We start from the raw sequence: 12,709 nt of genomic DNA, 5'->3' as shown, positions 1-12,709 counted from the left end.
CCGTACAGCTCATATATACAGTATGAGTCCACACACAGCCCCTATATACAATCAGCCCCCGTACAGCTCATATATACAGTATGAGACCACACACAGCCCCTATATACAATCAGCCCCCGTACAGCTCATATATACAGTATGAGTCCACACACAGCCCCTATATACAATCAGCCCACGTACAGCTCATATATACAGTATGAGACCACACACAGCCCCTATATACAATCAGCCCCCGTACAGCTCATATATACAGTATGAGACCACACACAGCCCCTATATACAATCAGCCCCCGTACAGCTCATATATACAGTATGAGTCCACACACAGCCCCTATATACAATCAGACCCCATACAGCTCATATATACAGTATGAGTCCACACACAGCCCCTATATACAATCAGACCCCGTACAGCTCATATATACAGTATGAGACCACACACAGCCCCTATATACAATCAGACCCCATACAGCTCATATATACAGTATGAGACCACACACAGCCCCTATATACACAGTTTCCCTATATACAATATGAGCCCCTAAATACATTTCCTCTATATACAGTATGAGACCCCACACAGCCCCCATATATAGTTTGACCCCAACACAGCCCTTATATACAGTTCCCCTATATACAGTACGAGTCCTCACACAGCCCCCTATATTCAGTACGAGCCCCCACACAGCTCTCCTATATACAGACACATCCCACACATTAATAAAAGAAAAAAAACACTCGTCTTGCACCCGTTCCCCCGGTGCTGTGCTCCTGTCTTTGCTGTGTGCACTGAGGCTCTGCACCACTCCATCGCGCCTGCTGTCTCAGTAGCACATGCTGAATGGTGGATGGCACCTGCGGCTCCCTGTTCCACCATTATATTTACCTCTATCTGCATCATGAGGATGCAGGTAGCAGGGATGTCAGGCGGCTGCATGGTGTGGCCCATGGGCCAGTGTTTTCACCCCTTCAGTTCCCTTTTGCTTTGTGAAAAGTTCAGCAACTTTCTTGTGTATTTTTAGTTTTCAGTTTCTGAGTATTTCAAGATCTCTGCTTGCTGTTTTGCTCTGCATTGCTAACACTGAGGGTTTCCTACAATTGGTGCAATCCTATGGGTGCCGAACGCAAGTAGTCAGTGAAGGGTTAATGTAACTGGACTCAATGGTCAGAAGCCCAAGAACAGTTTCACTCTATGACAGCAAGCGGAGATCCCGACTATAGTGGGAATTGTCAACACTGCGGTTTATTCCTCGACACTGACATTTTATAGAAGGGCGCGCTGGAGTCAGGTGCGCCTCATATTGAAATTGATGTTTCCGTCAAGTAGCAGGAGCTGACGGACATTTCCATCGTAACCATTTAACTGCCATAAAATCATAATAAAATTGTCCTCCGTATTCGGCCATGTCCCCTTCCGCTAAACTTCTCCAAACTTTTCACCCACTTTTCAAAAAGTTAGCAGCTTACGTGGTGTAAAAACGCCAAAGGCTACAAAGCAAAAAAAATGCAAATTGCGCAAAAGTTCTAACAGTTTACACCACAATTCTGGAGCAAACTGCTTGATGAATTGGGGCCCAATTGCGCATTTGTATTTCTTTAACACAGTTCTCTTTAGTAAAGGGATAGTCAAGGATTTCTTTAAAAAAAATCTGCCACCGCTGTGCACAGGTTCTCTTTTGAAGTGCATGGGTCTGAGCTGCAATACCACGTACAACCTGTGCACAGGTGTGGCGCTGTTTTTGAAAACAGACAGACATGTTTTACTAATCCTGGACAATCATTTTGAGCTTTTCATAGACCTCCAGGGTGTTTGCTGTCACCTTTTGGTTTGGAAAGTTCCTTCTTCTATATCTTATCTATATGGGAACATCACCATTGCGATATAGCTGCAGAGGACAAGGATCAGCAACTTGCAGCCTTCCATCTAATGGGAATAGTGCAACACCCTGTGGTTTTCAGGGAGTGCTGGGAGCTGTAGTTCCACAGTATATGGAGCGTCATAGTTTGCTGATCCTTACAGTTTACGCTAATGGATCATGAATTGCTGTATATATGTAGTATAGCCTGCACACAGAGTCCAGCAGAGTTGTCATAGGGACACAATATCTGGCCACCGAGCATACAGCAGGACATTTACCGGACGGGTGAATGAGCAGATTCCAGGCACCATGTGACGGGTTTATATTGTGTAATGCAGCGTGTCATATTATGTTACCATATTACCGTAACCGTCCCACCCCTCCCCCGCCTCTTCTTCTGCCGTCTAGCGGGCATTTAGCGGTAAATTGTATGTTTAGGACGACACAGGAGCCTCCAGGGATTATAAATTGGGAATATTACATTTGTATCTCATCCCGGGGACGTCTGGTGACATTTTCTACTACTCGTATTATATGTTTCCCTGATTAACGTTTATTAAGCACCATTAATATCTTCCTATAACAGGCGGCTGAATAATCCCGCTCGCTTCAGCAGAACGTTGAAGGACATTTTGTGTTTTGTTTTTTTTCTTTTTTGTACGACCGGGATCATTTCACAGTTCATTTCTTCTTCAGAGTCTCCCATCGCTGATGCATCTGTCAGTGCAACTCTAAAGAAAGAGAAAAAAAATCACATTTTAGATTCAGCAGCTTTAACTGTTAGACAGTAAGTAATCAACCTCTCCGACCGCGGCTTCTGGAACCACTCCACCCTTCCATTAATCCAAGAAGAACCTTGAGTGCAGCGATGCGTGGAGCGGAGGATGGATCACTTCTATACGCACAGTTCTGGCAAAAATTAAGAGACCACTGCTCAGTTTTATAAAAATCAGCTTCTCTACATGTCTGACAGCCATTCCATTCCAGTGTCCGTTGAATTCCATCCAGAGTACACCTCATTCTACTTAATGTGCTTCTGATTAGGTGATCGCCTGAACCACATCTTATTTAAGGAAGGAAAGTATAAAAACCCTGCTGTGGTGTTCACAATCCTCTTGCAATAGGACTAGCTGGATGGCAAAACAAGTGCTAGTAATATCCCAAAAGTAATAGGAATGAAAAAATAACTTTTAACCAAGGAGTGGAAAAGAAAAGTCTTGAGTGTGGAAAAGAAGGGCTCAATTCTGGCTTTGCTAGCAGAGGGATACAGTGAGCGTCATGTTGCCTCCATCCTCAAAATTTCTAAGACGGCAGGCCATTACAACAAGGTCAAGCAGCAGAGATTGGGGACAACAAAGCTACAGACCGGCAGAGGGTGAAAACGACTCTCCACTGACCAGGATGACCATCATCTTATTCAAATGTCACTCAGCAACCGCAGGATGACATCAAGTGACCTACAAAAGGTGTCGGCGTCTTCTTATAAAAACATATATTTGTTGGAAATTCTATGCTTTTAAAAGAAGACTCTGATGCTGGATTGTTTTTTCACCATTTGACATTCCACCTTGTGGGAGTACGAGTCTCCACGCATCAGGTCTCTTGGTGAGTGAGCAGGCGTTGCTATTTTTTTTGGTTTATAAATTCTTTAAAAATGTTTCTTGAATTTTAACCCCCCCCCCCCCCCCCCCCAATAAATTATCTCTATTTTTGTCTTAGGCAACTTTTAAAAGTTGCACGTTCTATTAAACTGTATTAAAATCTTGCAAAATTTTTCAGATGTAAATAAAATAATTCTGAGCAAAGGTATGCGGGGAGGAGGGGGGTGCATTTGTGAAAAAAAAAAAAAATGACTTGGAATCAGCTGAAAATATCTGAAAAACAATAAACCATTAAAAGTAAAGAAAGGATTAAAACATTAAATAGGCTTTAAAAAAAAATTCAAATCAAAAATGGGAAGAGAAAAAGCAAAAATATAGAGTGACTGCAGATTTGTAACCCAAGGCCAGACAACCTTTTTAATGTACCCCAACAGGCTTAGTGTACAGACAGCCCTGGGGGTCCTTACTAGGACTGCACAGAAGACCCCCAGTCACCGATCATTTAACTACCAATCCAGGTGACTTGATGAATGAATGACGTGCCCTTTGAGCATACCACAGGCCCTCTTGACCACAGTGATTACAGGACTAGACAGCCACGATGAGAGCTTCCTCCAATCCCAGCTGTGAGAGCTAGAGCTGAGCTGTCATTAGGACATACATGAATGGCTTATTCTACTGTACCATAGTGGCAAATTGCTATATTACTTTCAGCTTTTGTGTGACTACAACTCCCAACATGCCCTAATAGCTGCAGATTTAGGTGCTGACCCCTGCTTTAGAAGAAGGCCCCTTACCGACCACCATAATAACAGACTTGGGCAGCTGTAATGGAGTTTCCTATACTTCAGCCATATCCAGAGCTGCATTCAGAATTCTGCTCTTGTTAGCTTTCAGATTACAAGATATGAAACACCAGCAATGGACTATGTTTGGAGACCTGAGGAAGGACCATTTTTTGGGTACAAACGTGTTGTTTTATGGGGAAAAAAAACACTTGGTAAAAGTTAATGAATTAATCGAGAGACCCTTGATTCGTCTTGGGGAAGCACCTGAATAGATCCATCTTTTATCCTGCACCCTTAGGAAATACTAGGCATGTAATTGCAGCTCTGGTGGTGACTGGAGAATAAAACCGTGTATTTTCGATGTGAATTTTGTTTTGAAATTGTTCCTGATTTAAAGAGATATTGTCTTTTTTTTATCTTCCAGGCCATTAAACAGCGGGAGTCCTGTAACTGTCCGGCTCTCCCTTCCGTTGACCCCAGATCAGTTTTTGAACTGTCTATGAAGCAACTACTCCAGAAATACGGAGAAAACAAAGTGATAACCGGCGCCATCCAACCTCTCCAGGTGGATGACGGAGTGGCGCTCACAGCTGCGGTCAGAGGAGCGTAGCGGAGCACTCGGTGTATGATGAGGGGATATGTGCATCCTTAAAATCTACCTCATTTGTATATAAAAGGGTTCAAAACAGCAGGTAGATTCATTCATAGGCTCAATACGGATCCGAGCTCCATTTTCCAGTGCAGCCATTGAGTTAAAGGAAACTAAATGCAAAAAGTACAAAATATTAAAAAAAAAAAAAAAAAAGTCATCTCCTCCTCTCTTAATTTTCTCTTTATCCCATTTTGTTTCATGTTGCGATTAAATCTGATAAAAATATCAACTCTGGGTCTCAGGCGCTCAGTCACGTCCCTGATTACTCCTCCTCACTTTCCAGTGTGTAAGACAACTGTCTGCAGCAGGAGCCTCTCCCTTCTGCCATGTCTGCAGTAAAAAAAAAAATATGGCTCGTGGATTGCTGGGAATTCTTTTTATATTACTAAAAAATCTTTTTGAATCTATTTCTAGGGATTTAGTGCAAGGGATGAGGTTTTTCCTTGCAGAGGGATTTAGTCGAAGGTCTTCACCTGTGTTACTTTGATATTTTCAATAAGCCTTAAAACGACATCAAGTTCGGCCCGTCGTTATTTTCTTCTTTCAGAAAAACAAAACAGAATTTACTGATGTCCCAACTATGGCCTGTTTCACACTTCCGTTTTTCGACGTCAGTCAAAATCTGCCAAGTTTTGAAAAAAACGGATCTGCCAGAAAAGGGGCGGATCCGTTTTTTCCCCCATAGACTTAACATTAGCGGCAGATCTTGACTGACGGTCGTCAGTCCCACCCTTTTTTTGACGGATCCGTCAAAATGTTTTCGTCTCCCGGGCGGATGAGACGGACCCTGCAACGTTTTTTTTGTTTGACGGTCCGCTAATTTGAACTGCGCATGCCCGGAAGCTTTACTCCGGGAGACACTTTAACATGACATGCCGTTCCGGGATTGGCGAAAGTCTCTCTCCCTCTCCCCAGGCTGCGGTTCCTTTAAAATGCAGATCCGTCAAAACAACGGTCCGGTGGCACCCGTTAGTGTCTCAACAGACACGGGTCCGTTCTCCGCCTTTTTCACAGATTGCAACTGACAGAAAAAACGTAAGTGTGAAACAGGCCTATGAAACTTAAATTTACTTACATAAAACAAGAAAAAAAATTTGAAATCCGAGTAGACAATCAGCGAAGAGTTGGAGGGGCCTGGACTCTGGGCTGATACATTGTGCCAAACTGTCAGGACTGGAGAGTTGTGCCGCCGCTGTGAGGAGCCGGCAGAGGACTGGATACATTCTGGACTCTGGGCTGATACATTGTGCCAAACTGTCAGGACTGGAGAGTTGTGCTGCCGCCGGTGTGAGGAGTCGGCAGAGGACTGGATACATTCTGGACTCGGGGCTGATACATTGTGCCAAACTGTCAGGACTGGAGAGTTGTGCCGCCGCCGGTGTGAGGAGCCGGCAGAGGACTGGATACATTCTGGACGAGGTTTGTGATTTTCAGCTTCATCCGATTCATCAACTGCGTCTTTTTGAAAAGTCACCAAGTCTTAGAGCAAATGGACTGCAGCCGCCACCTCACCCCGCAGTCATTTCATGTACATCTAGAATTTTTACGCCAATTTTGCAACATTTTTAGTGGAACATGCAACCTTTTATTTTCCGCTAAAAAAGGTTAAAGATGAAAAGCATTTTTGCGCAAAATTCATGAACGACATGCACCATTTTGAAGAATTTTGTCCGAAAAAAAAAAAGTCAACGAATAGCAAAAGACAAAAAAAAAAGAAAATAAAATTAAACATGCAAGTGATGATTCAGGCCCCAAGACTATAGGATTGGAAAACCCCTTTGATCATTCACCACGGACCCGATCAGCCGATCTCCATTCTAGAGCCGCACCATTGTTCACTGTTTTCTGTAGTTTAGTTTATTTATCATCTTATATAATGTTTTATGCTCCAGTTGCATCCAGAGCTGCATTCAGAGTCCCCACCAGTTCCCAGATTATAGGACATCACTGCAGGGACACGGCGGTCTACTTGTTCAATGTCTGCACAGAGCACAGGCTGCCAGACTGTGAGCTGAATTCTGAATGCAGCTCTGGATGTGACTTTTTGAGATTTTCAAATTAAGGATTTGTTTTGTTATTTTGGCCTAGATATAGGAGGAAATCCTTGAAGGAGGCGGCTGCAGAGAGCACTAATGTTTCATCAAGACGTCATATGTAACATTTCATTTTTCTATTACCAGATATTAGGCTGAGGCCACACGGCAACTTTGACTGTAATTTGGCTAACCCGGCCAAAGACTGCTCTATGCAGCTGGCACATCGCAGCATAGTCGGTGGCATTGTGACCAGCAAGATGGAACCAGCTGAATATGTGCGGCCTGCTCGTCTCTGCTGTGGTACCCTAGGGCTATGTACACACGTTGCATTTTTGCTGCATTTTTTAATGCAAATTAAAATCTGCGTTTTGCGGTACCAGCAAAAGCTATGAGATTTCAGAAATCTCCGGCACACACACATTTTTTTTTTCCTGGCTGAATTGGAAAACTGCGGCATGTCGCTTCTTTCAGCATTTTTTCACCCATAGAAAGTAATCAGTAAGTGCAAAAAATGGAGGTATCAGGTCTTGCTGTGTTTTTGGTGCAAAAACCTCAGGAAGATGCATCATGTTTTTTTATGCACTAAACTTTTATCAGCATGCACAAGAGACCAATGCACCAGATGAAAATGCAGCAAAAAAAACCCGGCAAAAACTGCTTTTTGTAAGCTGCTTCTTTACTGCCAAGAGAGTAGAAAAAACGCTTCAAAAACGCAACGTGTGAACACAGCCTAAGAGGCACAGTGTGTTCCCATTCACTGCGATGTACCAAAAGCAGAGCGATCTTTGGCCGCGTGACCTGCGTCCGCTTTGTAGCCCCACAATATCTGATATATGAGGAGTGTATCTTTTCTGATTTTTTTGTATCATTTTTATGAACTTGTAACACTGGTAATTTCATGTCTAAACTAGAGATTGCTAAGGGGCTCAGTAAGGCTGGTTTCACACTAGCGTTTTTTTGCGCTGGGCTGCGTGCGCATACATGCGCAATGCGCCCCTATGTTTAACATGGGTGCGCATGGTCTAGCGTTTTTGTGCGCATGCGTTTTTTTCTATGCGTTTTTGTGCGCATGCGTTTTTTGGACGCACCCTGTTGCATTTTTTGTGCGCCCAACCTGTGTAAAAAAAAAAAAACGCATGCGCACGGAATGCGCAAAAAAAACACATTTGTCTATGGGAATGCATGCGTTTTAAGAGTCAAATTGGTTAAAACGCATGCGCATAAAATAAGCAAACACACGCAAAACGCTTGATGCGTTTTGGTATGCGTTTGGACTGCGCACGCAGTGCAGCACAAAAAACGCTAGTGTGAAAGTAGCCTAAGTGGGGCTAGAAAGTAGCGGCCGTGGGCCCCATCTGAGCCATTCACAAGACTCCTTGTCAACAGAATTTGTATAAGGAGTTAAATAAATCGTTTTTTCCTAATCACGCTGTGTTAAATACGTGAGATTTATTCCAACCTCTATATACCCAGGGAGAATTTCTTCCTAGAGGAGCGGTCCCATAAACAAGTTGTATCACCTGTCCTCGGGATAATGTATGTTTTACCCTTCGCCACGACAGCACCCACTGGAGGTATCGGATCCGCCCCATTTGGAACAGGAAACCCTACACGAAAGATAAAAGGGGGCGGTCCGCCTTTCCTCCTCAGTTTTGGTTTCCTGTTCCAAACGGAGCCACGATATCCTTCAGGAAAGAATACCTGGGCCAGGCATGCCGCCTGTGCAGTCTCCATGTGAACGGCAGGGGCTGCGGTCCGGAGGCAGCGTCGGGGGAGATTCCGCTAGACGGCTCCCCCCTCGTCTGGTGAACGAAGAGTGATGACGGGGTCCGGGGAGGGCCGCCCCGTCTCACCCAGGAGAGCGCCGGTAGGCACCGGGACGCACCGCTACTGGGTAAGAGCGCCAGTGGTGCAGAAGAAAAAAAAAAGATTTTTCTTTTGAAATAAAAAGCGCACAGCAGCGGTGGTGGTGCATAGAGAGGGACCGCATGGAGAGCGGGGGCCGCACATCAAAGCGGCGCGGTAGCCGGCCGGCGCAGAGTCTCCTGACCCCCCGGAAGTAATGGTTGAACTTCTGGGGCGGGATGGCTGAGAGCGCGTCGGGGCATGCGCGCGGTGATCCCAGGGAGGGCAATGTCATCCCCAACGGAAGCGCACGCTCCAGCGGGGGATTCTGCAGGAGGTAGCTCCACCAGGGACCGCAACACCGGCCGCAGGAATGAAGCAGGGTTAACCCTCAGCTCAGAATCAGAGGAAGAAGGGGGGTTAATCTGACTCCTCACTCACATCCTCGTCGTCATCAGACATGGAGGGACGGTCATGTTTCCCCCCTGGATAGTGTGGACAACCTAGTCAAATCGGTGAGAAGCACTATGGGGTGTGAGGAACCAAGGGGTGCCCAAACCGCACAAGACATAATGTTTGCGGGATTGGCGGAAAAGAAAAGGAGAGCGTTCCCGGTAATACCGGCAATTAAGACCCTAATAAAAAGGGAATGGGAAAAACACGACCAAAGAAGTTTTCTCCCATCAGCCTCAAAAAGAAAGTATCCATTTAGCGATGAGGAGCTATTAAAATGGACCAAAGTGCCAAAAGTGGATGCCGTTATATCCTCTACCTCGAAACAATCGGCTATTCCAGTAGAGGACGCAGGCTTGTTGGCAGACCCGTTAGACCGCAAGGCAGAATCATCATTGAAGAGGTCTTGGGAATCTACCACGGGTATTTTTAAGCCAGCGGTAGCCAGCACATGCACTACTAGATCTATGCTCGTGTGGTTGGACCAGCTGGATCAACAAATCGAGCAAAAGGTGTCCAGAGAAAAATTACGGGCCGCTATCCCATTAATTAGAGGGGCAGCTGCCTTTATGGCTGATGCGTCGGCGGACACTCTACGGCTGGCAGCAAGATCAGCAGCTCTTGTGAACAACGCCAGAAGGGCGTTGTGGATGAAGAGCTGGAAGGGGGACGCGCAATCAAAGGCTAAGATTTGTGCAACCCCATGCGAGGGTGAGTTTCTCTTCGGGAAAGAGTTAGACAGTATACTCGCCAAAGCAAAGGAGAGGAAATCGGCCCTCCCTGACCCTTCTATCCCTTTCTATAGGAGAACCTTTAAGAGGCGACCGTTTGGAAGAAGGAGGCAAACGGAAAGATCAAATAGATGGGCCGCAAAAGAAGAGAAACAAAAGGGTACCATGTTCAGGGGTCCAACATTCCGAAGGGAAAATAGAAATTAAAAAATCAGACCCACCTGTAGGGGGTAGATTACGTTTCTTTTATCCAAAATGGGAACAAATATCCTCAAACCCATGGATCTTGGGTATTATTAAAGAAGGAATGAAAATAGAATTCCTTCAAAACCCTTATGATTTCTTTATCCTAACCCGCCTTAACTCTATGGCCCAACAAAAGGCCCTCGAAGAAGAAATTCGGAGCCTACTATGCAAGGGGGTTTTAGTAGAGGTCCCAGAGGGACAGGAAGGTAGAGGCTTCTACTCTCCTTTATTTTTAATTTCCAAACCAGATGGTACGTTTAGAACAATTATTAATTTAAGGAAGCTTAATACGTTTATAAAAAATTATGTTTAAGATGGAATCAATCAGATCCACCATAAAGCTTCTCTTTCCAAATTGTGTGATGGCGGGGATTGACTTAAAAGATGCTTACTATCATCTTCCTATCCATAATAGATACCAAAAATATCTAAGGGTCGCAGTGGTGTTTGATGGCAAGGTCCGTCATTTTCAGTACACAGCCATGCCTTTCGGCCTCTCTACAGCGCCAAGAATCTTCACCAAGGTGATGGCAGAGGTGATGGCCTATCTTCGTCAAAAAGATACTTTAATCGTACCTTACTTAGACGACTTCCTAATAATCGGGAACTCGGATACCCAATGTACCGAACGAGTGGCTGATGCAATCTCATCTTTGCAGGACCTAGGCTGGATCATCAATATACAGAAGTCCAGGCTCGTTCCGCAATCCCTCCAGATGTTTTTGGGGTTCCAATTGAACTCCATAACCCAGAAATGTCTACTTCCTCAGGTAAAGATTGCACTAACAAAAGAGAAAGTAGAGGCAGCCATAGATAGACCACGCATGTCTCTGAGAGGGGCAATGTCGCTATTGGGGTCGCTAGATTCCTGTGCCCCTGCAGTCCGGTGGGCCCATTATCATGTCCGCACACTTCAGCATCAGATCCTCCAGGAGGAGAGGCGACATGGTGGTCACCTCGAGAGCAAGATAACTCTAACTCAGGAGGTCTTGACTTCTCTGGAATGGTGGTTAGATGATGACCATCTATCCTCAGGAGTCCCATGGGTCATAGTACCATCTGGTATCCTAACCACCGACGCTAGCCCCCAAGGCTGGGGAGCCCATATGGGGAATAGCTTTTGTCAAGGAAGATGGAATAGAGAGGAAAGAGAATACTCGTCTAATTTAAAAGAACTGACAGCAGTATACTATGCTCTACATCATTTCCTTCCACAGCTCCAACAGAAACATGTCAGGATCCTGTCGGACAACACCACCACAGTGGCCTACATAAACAGACAAGGAGGTACTCGATCAGAGACTCTGATGTCTTCTGCGGCAAGAATCTTAAGCTTAGCCGAAAGCAATTTGTTGTCCCTCTCAGCTCTTCATATCAGAGGAGAGGACAACCAAGAAGCAGATTTCTTAAGCCGACACACACTTCGGCAAGGGGAGTGGTGCCTCAATCACCAAATCTTCCAGAACATAGTGGCTCTATGGGGGCATCCTCAAGTGGACCTCTTCGCCACAAGGGAGAACAGACAAACAAAGACCTTTGCTTCCCTGTCTCCAGCAGATCACCCAGACATACTGGATGCCCTCCAGGCCTCATGGAAATTCAAGCTGGCATACGCCTTCCCTCCATTGATTCTCCTACCACAAGTGATTCGGAAAATCAGAGAGGAAAAGGCGAGAGTAATCGAGATAGCACCATTCTGGCCCAAGAGACCGTGGTTCTCGTGGCTACGAATTATGTCAGTGACAGATCCTTGGGTTCTCCCCTCAAACCCCAACCTACTCTCCCCCAAGGCCCTTTCGTCCACCCTCAAGTGGACAACTTACACTTGACGGCGTGGAACTTGAAAGGCACCTATTAAGATCAAGAGGGTTTTCGGAATCATTAATTTCTACGCTCCTACAGAGCAGGAAGCAGTCCACAACCCAAATTTATAAAAGAATATGGAAGAAATTCCTACAGTTTCATACAGCATCTCATACAGCAGAAGTCCCGATAGTCCCTATCTTAGAGTTCCTACAAAAAGGGAAGGAATTGGGCTTGTCAGTAAACTCACTGAAAGTACAGGTGTCTGCGTTGGGGGCACTGTATGGCCATAATATAGCAGGGAATAAGTGGATATCACGATTCATTACAGCATGTGAAAGAATAACTCCGGTTCACATACCCACAATCCCTACATGGGACTTAAACTTGGTGTTAGACGCCCTGACAGAAGAACCTTTTGAACCGATAGATACGATATCCCTTAAATATTTATCATTTAAGACGGCCCTCTTGGTAGCACTGACATCCGCTAGGAGAGTGGGTGATATCCAGGCCCTGTCCATAGATCCACCCTTTTTGCAGGTATACCGGGATAGATTAATATTAAAGCCAGACCCCTCATACCTGCCTAAGGTATCAACAATGTACCATAGGTCTCAGGAGATACTCCTCCCAACCTTCTTTGAAGATCCCTCCACTCCGGAAGAGCAGAAATTCCACACTTTGGACGTCAA

The 12,709-nt window shown here is 45.2% G+C and overlaps 1 protein-coding gene across 5 annotated transcripts in view; it reads left to right on the top strand.

Moving 5' to 3' along the window:
* Positions 1 to 12,709, top strand: part of OMA1 (OMA1 zinc metallopeptidase) — a 127,860-nt gene that overhangs the window by 81,088 nt on the left and 34,063 nt on the right. For 2 of the 5 annotated variants that reach the window (XM_073544576.1, XM_073544575.1), the window contains one exon: positions 4,673 to 8,363. The exons of 2 other annotated variants lie outside the window; for them this stretch is intronic. In XM_073544576.1, the coding sequence (XP_073400677.1) occupies positions 4,673 to 4,858 (186 nt within the window). In that variant the 3' untranslated portion in view covers positions 4,859 to 8,363. Of the gene's footprint in view, positions 1 to 2,555; positions 3,545 to 4,672; positions 8,364 to 12,709 lie in introns of those variants that run through there. One more of the 5 variants, XM_073544577.1, reaches the window with a different exon arrangement.

Source organism: Dendrobates tinctorius, unplaced genomic scaffold (genome assembly GCF_039654945.1).
Source record: "Dendrobates tinctorius isolate UK_male_01 unplaced genomic scaffold, ASM3965494v1 ptg000138l, whole genome shotgun sequence".
Classification (NCBI taxonomy): Eukaryota; Metazoa; Chordata; class Amphibia; order Anura; family Dendrobatidae; genus Dendrobates; species Dendrobates tinctorius.
This window is presented reverse-complemented; position numbering and strand designations above follow the sequence as displayed.